The sequence below is a fragment of the Erithacus rubecula genome, assembly GCF_903797595.1.
Source record: "Erithacus rubecula genome assembly, chromosome: 3".
Lineage (NCBI taxonomy): Eukaryota > Metazoa > Chordata > Aves > Passeriformes > Muscicapidae > Erithacus > Erithacus rubecula.
In genome coordinates, this window is record NC_136689.1 from 66,361,534 (window position 1) to 66,378,954 (window position 17,421).

Below are 17,421 nucleotides of genomic sequence, written 5' to 3' on the forward strand. Positions count from 1 at the left end.
AAATGCTGTATAATGCACATGAGCAATTGAAGATTGCAACAGCAACCTTATGTGTGACTTTTCGATCTTTTTTGTGTGTAATTAGAAATACAGGATTGAAATAAATCACTGCAATCACTCCTTAGCTGTTATAGTTATTGGAGTTACAGAGTTGCTCTTATGAAAGGAGGTTCATTTTAAATGGTGTTAGTATTTATGTCCAGTGCTTTTGTTAGAAGGCCATCCCAGTCTTCATATTCCTCTTGTACTGCAGGTACATTTTAGCATTCAATTCAAATACACAATAACTGTCTGGGTTTGTTCTTTTTCCTCTTTCCCATTTGCTCCTGTCTGTGCCTATCTTAGATCTCATTTTCCTCGTGCTACATGAGAAGAGAGCAGAGCAGCCCTATTCCTGTACTGACATGAAGTTCTCCTCTATCTCTTCCCCTTTTATAAATGGGCTTGCCAGAGCTTTAGTTTTCCAAATATTGATAACCAGAACTGTGAAAGAATTCCAGTATTTCATTGTTTGAATTGCAAATACCTCATGGCTGCATTAAACTGGTGCCATATAGTCACTTAGGTTCAAGCAGTACATAACCAAGTCCAACATGGGTTTTGCTTATCCTCCACCAGAAACATTTCCCTTAAATCACTGAGAATTTTTCCTTTTATTTCACATTTTTGCTTGCTTTTGCCACACACTGGATCTCAAGCTCACTGTACTTACATTGCACTTGCATTGTACTTACCTTTGATAGTAAGGTAGTGCCTCACTTTGTCACCAGCAGACCTTATTGGTACATTTCTGAGGTTTTTGCCAAGCTCCCAACTCAGGTTATTAAACAAAATATTTTTTTTAATAAGAAGAGTCATCCCACTACTAATGTCCTGCCATCCACTTCTGATTTCTCTTTTTCCTTGTTGTTGTCTGCCCATTAGTCAGTATTTTACCTACATAATTTATGTGTATGGCTTGAGAGCTGGACAAAAGTCCTGGAAGGTGCAAATAAACCTGTGTACCATTAACTCTGCCTGCCTGAGAATAGATTGCTTCACCTCTGTGTTTCAGACTGGTCCACTTGCTGCTGCAGAGCTGTCATGCTCCTGGGATTGACTGTGTCTCTGTGCTAGGCTTCCATAGATCTTTTCATGTTCAAAGAGCTGCTGACAGTATCATTTAGTAGCCAGAAAAAATCCAACAGAAGTCCATCACCACAGGACACTTGTCATTTTTCAGCAGCTTGATTTGGGCTTTTGTCAGTTTTGTCTATGCCAAGTGATGCAGAGATGGGTGGCTTCTTTTGAAGGCTTTAAAGATACTTTCTGGTTTTGAAAGGCATGTTCCTGAAATGCAGAGGGTCCCATGATAATTCAGCAACATTGTGAGTTGGAAGCTGGTAGGGTTCCCCTTCCCATGAGACTTTTATAGTCTGCCAGTGAATAGTTCTAATTTCCACTGAGATATAAGGAGTTAGATTGTTGACAGTTTTCCTGCTGAGTCCCTGAATAGGAAGCCTAGAGTGTGTGTGGGCTCTGGAGTATGGGAAAACTTATTAGGGGCTTCTGAATAAATGGATAGAAATATTTTTATATTCCATGCTCTCCCTTTTGGTAAATCCAAGCTGAAATATTTAATGCAAATTCCTTCTGTACTGATGACTTCAGTGTAAAATCAAAGAATAAGTGGGGAGTATTGGAGGTTTTTCTGGTGTTGGTCCTGAGAGAGCAATAGTTTGCTTCCATGAGGTTTTAAAAGGCTTTGGCTTGATTTTTAATATATTAACTTTGACCTAAGAAGTCAGTCAGCCAGAGAGCTGTCACTCTCCTAATGCTCATCAAAGTCAGAGCAGGTCCTTTCATGCAGGCAAGCTCCCTCCAAAGACAGCAGGTCACTTATGTGAGAACCAACTCTGTAGCTGATGACTTTTTTGCAAGTCACATAGCTTATTTGCTCCTATTGGAATGATACTTTGGTTATTGCTAGTCATTGATTTTGCAGTGCAGTGGGAATTTTTGTGAATATCTCACCAAAAGTATTCATAGAAACAAAGGAGGGAGAAAGCCATTAGAAAGATGGATTGTGTTGGAGACTTGGAGACAAATCATTCATCTAGAGCAGGTGACTTGATTTGGAGTTTTAACAACATCATAGAGGGATGGAGACTTAAATAGCTGGTAGATTCACAAGGCCCTCAAAAAAAAGCCAGTTTCTGTTAGCAGAAAATTCTTTGGTGTAAGGTTTGAGGCCAGATTATTTTTTCCCTCATTTTCCTTTACCCCCATCCCTTTCTCCCTTCTTTTTGCTTTTGTTTTTAATTCTTGTAATGCTGTTACATCTGGAATTGAGACAATTTTGTACAATACTGAGATGTATCCATGGAGTGTAACCCCCATTAGAGCAGAAGCAGGGATCCACTGCAGAAAGACTGCTGCATGAGCAGGGTAGAGAAGGGGTGAGTTCCCCTGTCGTGTGATCATCACTGCAGAGACACAGGAGGTGTTTGACAGTTCACACAACCAAGTGAGCCTTTACTTGAGGGCAGAACAGCAGTTCAGTGAAAAACACCTGATGGGAACTGGTTCAGAAGCACTGATTTGTGAGAAGGGTTAAAAGGGGGGCCTGAGTGCACGTGAGAAGGATGCATGACAATAAACAAAGAACATATGGATTGTAGGAACCCCTGGTGTATGAACAGAGTAGAATGGGAGGGCAAAATTATGTTTGGTTCCAAAAACAAGTGTAGCCAAGTTGAGTGTTGCTTCTCTTAATTTTATTGAGTTGTGGCTCTATAGAGCATGTATTTACAAGTAAATCTACTCTCTGTCCTGAAAGAAAAAAGTAAAAATTTCTCTGAGAAACAAACAGAAGACCCTATCAGATTAGGAACATCTGAAGAATATGTGCCTTCTGCTGACAGAGGATGAGATGTTTTACTTTATCTGTCAATCTGGTCATTCTTTGTCCACATGAAATCTGTGCAATATGAGTTGTTTGGGTAGTGATTTTCATTGTTCCCCCTCAGCTGAAATAGTGAACTCCCACCAACAGCCTTTCAAAACCCTCATGTTCCTTTTAGTGTTTTGACTTTTTTTGCTGTAGAAGTTTTGGCCTGGACTCAATCATGGGCTTTACAATTAGGTTTTATTTAACTGCTTCCATTGTTCTGAATTATTTTGTTCCCAGTTATTCCTTCCTAGAATCTTGCTACAAAATTATTTTGACCTTGTTCTTTGAGATTAGGACCTGGCTTTTTTAATTGCTTGTATTTTAATATGGCCCTGACCATTTGGTGAGCCTGAAGAGGCTTTCTGTAATACAAATATTAATTTAAGCAATTTCTTCTCTTGTTCCATCTTAGTTTTTCTGCTTTTATGAGCTGCATGCTGCATAGGTTCTGGGGAGAAATGGCCATTATCAGGTTGTTAGGAAAGTAATATATCAATATTCTGCTTAAGTACAACCACTAAAGTAAAATACTCTTTGCTGCTTTTGTCAGAAGCCTTCCCAGGATTTACTCTAGAGAGAAGACCAGGAGTGAGCAGTTAATAGCTCAATTATTTGCATGTAAATAGTGTTTGTTTGATGTATTACTTTTATGATGCAATTTTCAAATAATAGCTGGCAAATTGTTCAGTTTGTAAGTTCAGGTGACTTCTTTGTTTTGTAAGTGCACCCTCTGCCTCCCCTTTCCCCGTCCCCCATCCCCCAGCTTGCTTTTATTTTCTCCTGTCTTGCTTCTCTTTAGGAAATTGCTATTCAGCAGAGCAAAGCAGAGGTCAGGGCAGGCCAGTGTGGGCAACTGGGGACACCCCAGCTCATTGCATATGCACGAAGGAAACACGTGCACCCTTCACAGCAGGACCACACTGCTTCCTTGAAACACAGGCTGGAAAGCAGCAGTGAAAGCCTTACCCCAAAAAACAGACCTAGTCTGTGCTCCTGGAGGGCATTATTTCTGTGGTGCTTCTTTATAGCTCCAGCTTCTGCTTTTATTGGACGTGTTGCTCACTGATCTGGTAGCTTGGAAACAGTGGCTTCTTTGGCACACTTAGGAAGGTGTTCAAGCTCTAACTTAATGATAATTGGGAAATAAGAAGTGCCCTTCATTATTGTCCCATGCCAACAAGAGTATCAGATGCAACATTTGTAAGGCTTTTGTGTGGTTTCAGCAAAGAAAAACTCACTTGAAGCTGCCCAGCACTGGGAGGACACTGTGGGGCTTTAGTTCTGAAATGCAAAGACACCACAGCTACTGATGGCCAATGATTTTTCTTTAAGGAAATGTCTTAAAGTTGAGGACATCCATCAGAAAAAAATTTAAATATTTGAAAAGGAAATGGAGTGGAAGATGGATGAGCTGCCATAATGTCCTAGCCACTTCCTTCTTAAACTTGCATTTGAACAAACTTCAGAAGATTACCATGAAAAATGAGTTTGAGCTCCAGTCCTTTCCATGGCTTTTTAGGTATGCATTGCACGAAGGGAGCAGAGCCTGTGGCTGCATAAGTGCAGTCCTCCCTGTGGAGGGATTTAAAAATTAACAGAATCCTGAAGTTCTTCAAGAAATTTGCTATCATGCTTGTTGGGGTCAAGCTACATACTGTTCCCAATATACATACACATTTTTAACTGAAAGAAGGTTTGGACAATGAAGGAGTTCTTAGTTGTTTTGCCCCAAGAAGATGAAGGGAAGTCTGAAAGAAAAGGAGGAACCTGTGCTGGACTTTAGTCAGGCAGTTCAGCATTTTTATAGCTCCTATTAATGTAATCAATAGTGTTCTGCTCTCCAGAACATCCCCCAGAATATCTTAGTTCAAAAGTTAATGTTCTCCTTCTCATTCTCCTCAGTGAAATGATAATTCTGATTTGGTTTGTTTCAGAGCTGGAAAAGGAAATCACCAGGAGACCGAAGAAAGTCTGCATTGTTAAAGTGGTGGGAACAAGGAACCTGTGGAAAAACATCGTGGTGTTGTGTGTGAACTCGTAAGTCCAATCTCTTTGTTTAAATAGTTGTGTGGTCAGTGAACTGGAGCAGCAATGGGAAGTGATGAGGGAGCTGCACTGTTTTCTACTGTGGGACCCTTCACTAAGATGTCTGATAAATGATCCTGGAAAAACACAGCTGTTGTAGGGAACTATATTTTTTGTGGCAAACATGGAGGAGCTCATTGGCTGCTTCAGGCAGCAGAACCACATCCCCTCAGGTGCCATGCTAAACTGCTTTGGTGTCACCAGTGCTGACAGTGCTCATGCAAGCAGACATCTGCTTGGCATCCCAGTGGGATTTTGTGCCCCAGGAGGGCAGGTTCAAGTTGTTTACCTCTGATAGGGCTGTGGTGCAGAGGAAGATGGTGCTTGCCAGTAAATGCGAGTTGCTCCCTCATGTAACAGCTGTGCTGGGTGGGTCTTTAAAGGCAGATTGCAAAGTGCCTCAGCACTCCCAAATTGTGTGCAGGGGGTCACAGTGAGAACAGAAGTCTCCAACAGAACAGAGTGATGCATGCCTCCTAAGGCTTCAGTTTGGACATGCTCATGAGGGCAAAGACAAGCATCAGCCTGAGAGTTTTGCAGGTTACAGGTTCTGAGACCTTCAGTCCAGAACTGAACACCTTGTAAAGAGGAAATACATTGGCTTGCAAGTTTTGGAAGGGCACCAGCAGCGCATTTTCTAATTTTTTCCATCTTGCAAAATGCCCATTTTAATTTTTCATGGGTTTTTTTCAAGTGGGAGGTAGGATGGAGAAGACTAGGAATCCCCTTTCTTTGCTAGGTTTCAATGTATGTAGCTCTCTTGTGGCTTTTTCTTCCTCACTTCAGGGCACTGCTCTGCAACCCTCACTCCTGTTAGCAGACTTATGGATCGGCCATCACCCAGAGGGGACAGCCCCTATGCTGGGCAAAAGTCACCCAGAAGCACACAGACTTCAGGAGTCAGGCTCCAGTGTTATTGGCTACAGAACCAACTCTGGTTTTACAAATTTTGTGTCTCTCTTCCCCCCACCAGTGAGGGACTCCCTCTGTTCTGAAGGGGTGCTTTCTCCTTAGGCTCACCAAGTACATTTAAGAGACATGTTAAATGTATTTGTGAAAACTGTTTACATGGGGAATTCTCCCCTTCTCCCTTACCCACATTACTTTGCATATTTGGAAATTCTCTAAATCAGAACTAGGCAGCCCAAAGAATAACTTCTGGCATTAGCACATGCAGGCTGTTTGCCATCCAAGCAGAGCATGAAGCAGATGTATGTCTGAGGAAATAGATTTAATGTTTGTTTTTAAGGGGTGAAAAAAAATATTTAATTTTACTTCTGTTATTCCTGTTAGATAGGGCTGTGCTGAATTTTTAATATGTGGAGAAGGAACCTTTTGCAGGAAACAAAAAGAAATTAAGAGAGACCAAAATTCAGTTTTAAAAGTAACTATTCTGAGCTGCTCACCAAGTTAAAAGAATAGAGTAATTTCTAGGGAGCAGGTTGGAAAACAAAATCCAAATAACACAGTAGTGTACTTTATAAAGTTATGGCCTCAATAGCAACTTCTGCAACTGTGTTCACATGCATAGAAGAGAAAGACAGAAGAAAAGCTGGTTAATCCTGCCCTTTTATTACCATTGTTTTGCTGATTAATATTTCTCTTATGGGAAGAGTCAGCTATATTCTATTCAAAGCAAAAGTCATTTTTGTGTAAACAGTAAGCATTTGTATTAGTATTCTATCAGGAGCAAGGTGTTTGGTATTGAAGGTAGGGTTTTGAACTAGAGCATTGATTCTCAAGTTTGCAAGAGAAGCTCCTCAGGCCCTGAGCTGTCACACATTCAGTGACTGTGTATCCCCCCAGCTGTTTTCATACTTATTTTGATACCAAGTTTATACTGACAGAGCTTCAAATTCCTGACCTTCAGGAGGATAGAGGACTACCAGTATAATATACCTGCCATTCTTTTGTTTTGTTTTGGGTTTTTTTGTTTTGTTTTGAGACCTGGATGTGTGCCTCCCACTCTCTCAGGCACTGTTAACTTGTGCCATGAGGTTTGTCTTGTGCAAGGGCCAGGGACAGGAGGTTCTTCCTGGCAGAGGTACTTGAACTGTGATGGGTGCAATTGAGAGCATTGACACGTCCTGTTGTACCCCTGCTACTCTTTTGTACCACATCAGGGGTGAGGCTAGGGCTTCTCATCTGACCTTTGTACCTCCAGCCCCCTGCTCTTTCTTCTGATTTTTTTTTTCATTTTTCCTTTTCTATTTTTTGGAGGCACAGGGTGAGACAGGATAAAGAGGTGTGAAATGTGATGGTAAGATATTGATCAGTGGCATCTCAAAGAAACCTTTTAAAGAGGAGGAGACATTGCTATGAAGGATGTTATAGATGTGTAGACTGTGGAATAGTAGATGTGCAATAATCATTGCAGCACATATAACTTCAAATACTCCTTTCTCAAGGTCTTTCAGTTTTTACAGGCTAGCTTGGGAAGTGAGGTGCAATGCTTGTATTTAGTGTGACCAAATGCCACAGACAGGTGGGTATTCCTGGTGTTCTGCTCTCCAATCACAGAGGCTACTGCATGGCAGCATTCATGGCTCTGTAGCTGCCAGCAGGTGCACTGGGAGCAAAGAGATGTGCTCCTCTGGGAATGGGATTTCTCAAATACAATGGGAAAACCTAATATATGCTAGAAGTTCTTCTAAAGTTCCCCATGCTTTGATCATCAGCAGCAGCTATATGAATAAACTCAGCAAATATTAGGTTGAATGGAGTTTTTTCCTTTTACTTCTTTTTATCAATCCTTATTTTCACGGTAGCAGCTAGAGATAAGTTTCTTAACTTAAGATGTTTTATTCCCACATTAATGCCTCCCCACGCTGAAATACACTGCAGTGTGTGTTCTGCCCTCTCAGCAATGGTCTCTCTTGCCCTCTCCTGTTCCCCCAGGCTGACTGGTTATGGCATACACCACTGCTTTGCCAAGAGTATGATGGGGCACGAAGCGACGATGGCGATCACCCACAACTTCTATGCGGACTACTACACCATGGCTGGGATTGCCCTGGCATCCTGCCTGGCCATGTGCCCTGTGGTGGGCTTTCTGGGCAGGAGAGGAGGGCTCCTGCTCTTCATGATACTCACAGCCCTGGCATCACTTCTGCAGCTGGGCCTTCTTAACTGTAAGTTGGAGATGAGAGCTTTTCAGGACCACGCTAGGCTTGACATGCAAATAAGGATCAGGAAATACTAGCATTTCCTTGCCTTTCCCACATTTCTCCTGTGATACACCTGCATAGTTTTAGAATCTGAATTTGTTTGAAGGTTTCCCCAAACACTTGTTTCTCAGGCTCATTAACAAAAGGCATTGTATTCTGGAGGATTCCCATGGTGAAGCTTATTGAGCATTGGTGCTGTATCCGGGGTAGTCACCAGGAAAACAAACAAGAAAACAAGAAACACTTTGAAATTTATTTTAGTGAAATAGCTCCCAGGGAAAAACCAGTATAGAGACTGGGAAGGGAAAATTTTCCCACTCAAGTCTGCTTCTCAAGTGGCCTCTAAACCATGCAGAAGTTGGAGCAGTAGGTGTATGTCCTCTGCCTGCTCTTAGCATCTTGCTATGGACAAGTAATATGCAGGTAGCATGGAAATCATGCAGCTGACAGGCCCCACTTTTAACATAGTGTTTGTATAGTCCATGTGAATGTATACACATTATTTTGGGAAATGACACAGCATGGTTGTCCTGCAAAAAGTGAGTGTCCCACCACTTCCTTTGCAGGCAGTAACTTTTGTCTGACCCTTTTGATCTGCTTCAGCTATTAAAAGTGCTATAGAAATATCCCCTTTCCTTTTTTGATTTTCATTCTCTTCCTTTTTTGTTGGTTGAGGAAGTTGAACTTGGTGAATCAGAGAGGTGTTGAAGCAGAGGGAATGTGGCATGTGTTTTGCCACTCTCACAGTTGCCAATTATTAGACCCCTGTCCCATAAAGCCCCACCCCCAAGGACGGGGCAAGAGGGTTGGGACATACTTTGGACAAAGTGGATGTGAGACGAATGCCAGAACACTGGTTATTGCTGGTTGTAATTCCTAAGTTTAGAAATAATTGAGGGCCTTAATAAGAAAGAACTTTTTGCATGGAGGATGGAAAGTTTTCACGTTCTTGCCTACTGAAGGCAGCTCTGAGCCAACAGGAATTGTTCCTGTTTACAGACTGTGTTTCCCGGAGCCATTTGCTAAGTTAACTTTTAGCAAACAAAGCTGTTTGTGGGAGTGGAGGAGGGAAACAGGGAACCTCTTTCATTACATGGAGGAAACTCCAGCATCGTGTGTGTTTGCTCTCAGCTTGGTACAGATGTTTACATTCCCTTTGAGCACATATTTACCATGTCCAGCAATCCCAGCTGAGAGCAGAAGTCCCATGGCTGCTCCTCATTATGTCTGTTGATGGACCAAGACCATTCATAGGCTCAGATTGGTGCTGTGTGGTGAAACCTCCCAAAACTCCTTCTTCTGGGGGTGTCCATCAGGGTCTCCCCACACTGAATTTGCCCATTTTGGTTTTTGTTTTAAGGACTGGAGATGTTTGTTGAGGCAATAAACACACCTTTGCTTAGTTGAGAGACGGTGTGTCAGAGCCTTTAGTCTGCTTCAGAGTCATGAAAATCTGGTTGCACTTTAAAAAAAAAAAAATTATGAGGGAGGTGGAAGGCAACACCCTATAGTACTCATTAAAACCTTTTCCATAACAGGTTCAGGTGGTTCTGTGAGCCAAGTTGCCAAAACTGAAATCAGGCATGGCTTTGGGTACTACATTGGCACTCTCATTGCAGTGCCCTCATCAGCCTTTCTGACTGCACTCTTTTCTTTGTGAGAAAAGCAGGGAAAGGCAGCTTCAAACTTCAGATCAGCTCTCCCCATTCTTGGCCATGGCCACCTCTTCCTCAGAAGAACTAGACACTGTTTGGAGAGAAGCAGTGACCCTGTTTATTATGAAATTTGTCACAGCATCTTGCAGCATAATTTGGGTGTAATTGGAAAATTAAATCCCAATTTGAGAATGGTGAGAGAGAGAGGGGTATTCTCCACCAGCCACAAACCTACAGCAGACCTTGAAGATCTCCTTGTTTGACCCCTCCTCTGAACTCTGGAGTGTCACCTGGGAAGTCACAGAATCCTGGCGGAGATGACCAGCAGAGCTGTGCCCAGCTTGTGCTGATGCCCTTCCCTTGCTGCCCATGCTGCTGTGTGCTCCTGTGTGGTTGGGATTGGTGTGGCACATGGGCCATCAGCTCATGGTTTTGGAGAGGAATAAGTCTCCCACCAGCCTGACAGCACTGATGCCCAGATACTGCTCTCTAACACAAACTTCTGTTGGCCATTCCCTCAGGGCTGCAGCAGGAGGGTATTTTCTCTTCTCCCCCTTCATTAGCAACAAAGAGGCCTTTGTGTTAATCCCAATGGTAATTCTGGGGCTTTTAAATATGCTTTACTGCTAGTTTGTTATCACTGTCTCATTAGCATGCTGTCCTCCAGCTGAGATGTGCCTGGAAACAGCATGTCCTATCTGGTGGCCAGGGAATGATGTGATGGTTTGGCATGGGAAAGAATTGGAAGTCAGAGGGTGGGGTTAGGGTGGCATGTGGGATTTGCCCTTTATTTTTTTTTCTTTCAGATAAGCAAATATCTAAAAACCCTATGTTCTTATTTTCTCACCCTTTCTCTTTTATATCTTCCTCTGATTTCCATGGTTTTGGATCCAGTGATTGGAAAATACAGTCAACTTCCAGACTCAGGTATGGTTTACAGACAAATCTGCATCGTGTGGGAAGCACTCACCCAGGATTGGGTAGATCCAAAAGGCCTGGCCCAAAGCACCCAGAGCAGAGCTGCTGCCACAGAGGGGTGCAGAGGGAAAGTCCAGTTCTGTGCAGTGCCTTGAGACCCCACTCACAGGCAGGCCTGCTCATTCATGTGCAGCCTCTTTGTGTAGCATGCCCTCCACAAAGGCTCACCTCTGCATGTCAAGAGAGGGTGCAGAGGTCCCCCAGGGTTGGACATACAGAGTAAGGCTTTCCCAGAATGTCTCCTCCTGAGAAGCAGCAGTCCCAGTTCAGGAACCTAAGATTTATTTTTTTTCCCAGTAAAGAAAAGGGGACTAAAACAACTTAAAGATGCTTTTGATAAGGGGACTTAAACACCTTAAAAAATACTTTCCCAAGCTGAAGTACTGTTAAGATCAATGCAGTGACAAACTACAGGGGAACAAAATGTACCTTTGTGTACCAGATTTGATGACCTTGTCCTTGCTCAGTTTTTCCAAGGTCTGTTCTGCTGAGTAGCCATGACTTCCTCAGGAGTTAATGGTGTAGCCTCACCCACTGTGCTAGAGTGGCCAGAGACCCACGGTTTGCAAGGTGCTGTGCCCATGTCCTCATCAGCTAGCAGAATTTGCTCTCTCCCCCAGATTTGGGATGCATTGTAGAAAGAGCTTAGCCCTGGGCAGGCTGTGACACATTTCAGAAGGTATAGCCAAAGAGCTCCCAAATACCTTTTGCTCACCTGACAGCTGATACATTCAGCAAGAACAAAAGCAGGTGTTAATTTCCATTGGATCCAACCCAGCCAGTGTTCCTGCTTGGAGCTGCACACAGCATTCTTTCTTCAGGCAGGTTTGGGATGAGTGTGTAGAAAGGTGAGAGAACATTGGCTGCAAAGCTCCAGTCCTTTCCCCAGTGCTCCTTCAGGCATGATGCGTTCCCCTTGTATGGTGCAGCAGTGCCTGTGAGTGATGCTGGCCAGCACAGCTTGTACAGCCCTGGTCAGAGATCCCACCCCTGCCCACAGAGGGTGGCAAGCAAGGATCAAGTGAGAGATGTGCTCTCATCGTGGCCAGAGACAGTTTCCTTGAGCTTTGTTTAGATTTCCTGGGGTTTCTGCAAGTGCTTGACAGGCACTGTTTGCTCCAGGAAACCTTGCTGCCATCCAGCCGTGAAATGATTGAGCAAACAGCCCTGACTCAAGGGAGTGCTTCACAGTCCTTGGCATCAACTGCTCTCACCCAGAGTGGTCAAGCTGGGAGTTACAACAGAGTTTGCAGACTGATCACATGCAGAGGCTTAGCACAGAGAAGGGAGCATTTCTAGTTCTTTCCCCTCTTGTCCTGGAAGCTTCTCCAGTGCCCAAGCCCCACTGTACAAGATGTTTGACAGCTTGAGGAACACTATCTGTCTCCACTTGTCTGTCAAACATGAGAGGGAAGAGGCTGGTGCCTAAAAGACTGCCCAAATATTTGTTTTTTCAGGTGCTTTACCTTTTCTGGTGGCTGAGCATAAAAAAAAAGAGACCACTGCCATTTTTTGGCATGGTGTTATGGTTTTTTGCATGTGTGTATGTATCTCAGGTGCTTGGGGAATGGATTTTATAAATACCAGTTTTAAATTAATATTACAAACTTACTCAAATTCTTGTTGAGGCAGAAGTGTAACATTAATTTCTTTAATTTTTTTCTTTCTTAAAAGTTTCACCTCATTCTTACTTTTTATGAACACCCTTGTCTTGCCAGGTATGAGTGACAGCGTCAAAGACAAATTCTCTGTTGCGTTTTCCATCGTGGGTATGTTTTCTTCCCATGCTGTTGGAAGCCTCAGCGTGTTCTTCTGTGCTGAAATCACACCCACAGTAATCAGGTGAGACTTTGGGGCCCCCCTCAAAATATGGGGACAAAATTATCCTCATTTACTTAACAGTGGGCTGTGTAACTTAACACCTGGTACAGGAGGGAAAGCCCCATGTAATTTGAGACCTCACAGCAACTTGGGGGCCACTTTTTGCAGCAGCTGCAGTCATTCTGTATAGTGAATGCATGTCTGTGTATGGAGAGGCTTTGTTTCCATGGCTCCACCTTGTGTCCCATCGTGGTGATGATCAGCAGGCCTGGCAGCACATGAATTACAGCTTGGTAGGGTCTTAAATACTCAACTGAACCAGTTTGTGTGGTTGAACATTGTTGTTTCTTCATTAGCTCTGCAAAGTTTGTTCAAGCAGCAATCAGGTGAGTCTGCATCTTGATATTAAAGGAGAAATTCCATGACTGTGCAGAGGAGGACATAGGTGCCAGCAATCCCTGCCTCCACAGGGCAGGTCAACCAGGACAGCTGCAGAAGTGCTTCAGTGGAAGGGAGGTGTTGAAACATGTGGTGTAAATATTTTTGGTGCACAAAGGTCCTCTGCAAGCCTTCCCCTCTGGCTTTATTGCAGATAAAGCTGTCTTTCTCTTCACATAGACCTATCTTAGCAGAGGCTCAAAGTTTTTGGGAAATAAGAGTAATCAAACAAAAGACCTTTGTTGGAGACCTTCCCATAACACATCTTTGAATGGTCAGGGGTTTGTATCATTTTATGCATGCACTGCTATCTTTCACAGCAGAAGGGTTGTGCTTCTGTTCTGGATTATTGCCACAGCAATTCAGGAGTTTGCTCTGACTTTACTGAATTTCCCAGGAATGCAGGTCATATGGGTGAGAGGGAGAGAGAATGGAGCAAAGAGGATACTTTTTTTTGGTCCTCTTCAAATTATATGCTTTTCAATAACTTAGCAAAAATATTATTGCAAAACTCTCATCAGAGTAACCAAAGTCTCCTTCCTCCATGGTCTTTCAGGCTATCTGAATTTGTGAATGTATTTTATGGACAACATTATTTCCCAGGAAAAGGCAGTGTGAGAAGTGAATTTATATGGCAGCCTGAAACACTAACAGCTATTTATTTATGTGTGTGTCAATCAGTTTGGTGGTTTTATGCCTTTTTAATTTTCTCCTTGTCTCTGTTGGAAAGATATATAGATAAGGAATTGACCATGTCAGCCAGAAGAGAAACTGCCAAGTAGGATCAAATGGGCAGTCTGAACTTAGCAAGCTTTTTTTTCCCTTAAATCACTTACAGGGAGAGGGACAAAATCCTGGCTGGGGGCCGAAATTCTGCTTCCCCTGACTCTGCTGGGTGACACCAGGCGAGTGACAGCAGCCAGCTATGCCTCAGGGTCCCTGTTTATTTATAGAAATGATGACACTCTGCACTGCTTTGCAATCCTACCACCACAATAAGATCCACTCAGGATTGCAATTAGGAGGTGTAGCTCAGGACAGTGCATAAATCTGTCTCATACAGAGGTGTGCCTGAGCTGCCTTCTGTCTTGCCTTTTGGTGAGATCTGGCTACACCCTCATAACCTGCTCTCCAAAATGCCACATGGAATGATCTTCACACACTACAGCTGCATGTCTACTAAATAGGAATAGGCTGAATAAAATACATCATGTCCTCTCCTCATCCTCCACATACTCAGTTACTATCAAGTGAAAGATGGTTCTGGCTTTTTGTCTCCATATCCTGCTTGTGTGCCCACACAGGCAAAGAGTTTTTTCCTATCATTAGGGGTTTTTCCTATCAATAGCTGCTCAAGCCAAATTTCCAGAAAACCTGATATGATTTTGGTGCTGGCCCTGCTTTGTGCAGAAAGCTGGACCAGATGCTCTCCCAGAGCCTCCTGTAGCTTGGGCGCCTCTCTGGCTCATTTTTACTGTGAACCATGTCATATCCATTTGCTCAATGCAGACATGGCTGTCCGAAGACAGGATTAACAATTTTCTGCTCTCCTGAGGAGTGCTGAGAAGGGCAAGGACCCTTCCCTAAGGATATCAGTGAGGATGTCTTGTTGTTCTCTGGCAAAACACTGATGTAGCAAACAAGGAAATTTTACCCCATGCATAAGCAGGACCTTTCTGAGGACAAAATTTCGAAGCAAGGTCCCTTTGCTTTTTGCCCACCTTAGGACCACAAACCTCATGCAAACAATCCCTCCCCACTGTCAGTGGGTGAGCAGGAGTTGGGAAAGTGGCCCTGCTGGATCATCCATGGGGCCATGCCATAGGAAAGCCCCCCACAGCAGCCACTGGCAGGCAGAGCTGGAGGGAGGAGGCTGGGACTGGCTGTGGGTGCCAGCAGCCCTCGCACTCCCTCTCCAGGCTCCACTCTGCCCCTGGGGCGTGTTTGAAGTACAGACACTGGCCCCTGCCATGGAATTCCATGCTGAGGAGGAGCAATGCCCAGAGCACTCAGAGCATTTTTCTTTTCCACCTGCTGTCCCTTGTCACCTGCAAAAGCAGTGGGAATCATGAGGGTGCTGCCTCTCTTGCCTTGTAGCTCTCTTCCTGATGTGCACAGAAGCAACAAAAAATTCCTGACAATATTTTCAGTTTTCTCTTTTTTTTTTTTTTTCCCTTCACATTTTCACATCTGCAGCATAGTTAAACCTTAAAGAAACCCCTTGTAGGACACACTCTGAAGTCTTCTTCTGCCAGGTTTTGATAGCACTGGAAAAAGTAATGCCTACTCTAATTATTGACGTCATATGGAAAAACTTTTTTCCCCCCTGCAAATCTGAAGCCACTTGACCCATAAATGACAGAGCCGTCTTTGTTGTTGCCTTTTCCCGTTTTCTTTCAGCTTGCTTGATGTCCTTCTACAGCAGCATTTAAAACTCACCTCAGGTCCTCTCAGGGGGGTTGAGATACAATTTAGCCATTGCAATCACTGATGTAAATGAGCCAGGCTTTTGTTGCTCCAGAGCCAGCTTGGAGAGAGATTTGCCATGCATTTGGGGCTGTCAATTACTCATGTGAGTGTATTAATGAAGTTGCAGGGAGGCCAGTTGCACAATAGTTGCATTTAGCTGGGTTTCTAAATTGCCATCAGAAAGCTGGCAAGTTTTTAATAAGGGCTTTTGCAGCATTTGGGGAAGTCACTGTTGTCTGTGAAAGATGCTCTGCTGAGTCTGAAGAGCTGGAACATACATATGTGAGTTTTTGATCCAGTCAGTCCCAAGAGCATCTTTTAAAACCTTTGTTTGCTGTCCTTCAGCTGTCAAGTAAGCAGCAGTGGATTTTGGAAAGGATTGAGTGAAGAGTAGCTTGAATGCTGTGGTTGGCTGAGTGAATTTGGCATTTGTAGGTTTATTTGTACAATGATTTCTAGGATGCTTAATAGTCAGGGAAACTGTTTCTTCCCAAAAATTTGACATAAAGTAGTCAATTTGCCTTCTGCAAGTCATCTTCTGTAAGGGCCAGTTTTTGTTGACAGTAACAGTTCTGCATTGGGCCAGGAATTGAACACCTGGGAATTGAACACCTGAGCCCCTCTGATCTCCAGAGGGTTTGGAATAGATGGCATCTCCCAGAGGAAATGTAGGAAGTGTGTTGCCCTCACAGGCTTGTAGGGAAGCAGAGTGCCAGTGATTAAACTCACAGGGAGGGCTCCCTCTGCAGGCAGCAGGGTTTTTGGAAAATGCAGGATGAGCTGCCACTCTCACAGATTTTGTTAAAATGAGTCATTTAAGGATGGCACTGCTGGCAGGAGACCTCAGTTGTGTCACAGCAGGAGGGAATGGCCTGCCCCAAAGACACACCTGCAGTGCCACTTCTGTGTGGGGGCACCCAGCCGAGACAGAACCAGGACTGTGAGGTGTGCCAGGTCCTGGAGAGATGCTGATGTGCATGACAAGGAATTGCAAGAGTTTGCTTGCATAGTCAAGCATCAGGAGAGAGCACTGAACTCGCCTTTTACAAGCAGCTTCAGTGTCTCTAGCTGGAGGAAGATGAGTCTATTTTCACACTTTTTTTTGTCTGAAAATTATGCATTTTATTACATCTCCAGTATGCCAAGAAGTTCCAGCCATAACATGATTTTATGTAGAAAATATTCCAGCACTCAGTGTTTGGTATAATGGATCAAGGCTGTGGCTTGTAAAGTCTAATCTCTTGCCTCCACTGCTGAATGGTGCCAGATACTTCAGAGGCAGCCAAAATTGACTTTTGCACTTACTGCTCCTTGGTGTGTCTTGTCTATGTGGAGAAGGGTGGCATGCTGAGCAAAATCTGGTTTTCCCTTATTGAATGTGAGAGTACTTGGAACTGGGAGTATTTTACAGTGCTGTCTATGCAATCACATGGTAAAGTGCCCTGGTTTGAAGGACAGGTGTCTGCCAATAAAGGCAGAAACATCTCTTTGAAATGGAGAATGTAAATCCCCTTCTTCCAAATTATTATTATAATTTTGAAATTAAGGGGTTCTCGGGCAAAGATAGGAGAATTAGGAATAACAATTCTTTACTAGGAAAATTAAAATAGAAATACAGTATTACAAAAAACAATCCCAACCATGACAGAGTCAGAATACAACCTGACACCCTGTCAGTCAGTCAGGGTGTTGGCAGCAGTCCCATTAAATTGTGGCTGCATCCCCCTGCAGTGGCAGATGTGGTTCACTTGAAGCAGTGCTCCCGTAGCAAAGTGCAGTTTTTCTCTGAAGGTCCAGAGATGATGTGGAAAAGTCCAGCTTTCCTCTGGAATCCAGTGGATAGAAGGTAACTTGCTGTCCAAAATCTCATTTTTTA

The 17,421-nt window shown here is 43.6% G+C and overlaps 1 protein-coding gene across 2 annotated transcripts in view; it reads left to right on the forward strand.

Moving 5' to 3' along the window:
- SLC22A23 (solute carrier family 22 member 23) overlaps positions 1–17,421 on the forward strand; it is a 106,051-nt gene that overhangs the window by 83,904 nt on the left and 4,726 nt on the right. For both annotated transcript variants that reach the window (XM_079300983.1, XM_079300984.1), the window contains 4 exons: positions 4,867–4,969; positions 7,916–8,148; positions 10,734–10,766; positions 12,536–12,659. In XM_079300983.1, the coding sequence (XP_079157109.1) occupies positions 4,867–4,969; positions 7,916–8,148; positions 10,734–10,766; positions 12,536–12,659 (493 nt within the window). The remainder of the gene's footprint in view (positions 1–4,866; positions 4,970–7,915; positions 8,149–10,733; positions 10,767–12,535; positions 12,660–17,421) is intronic.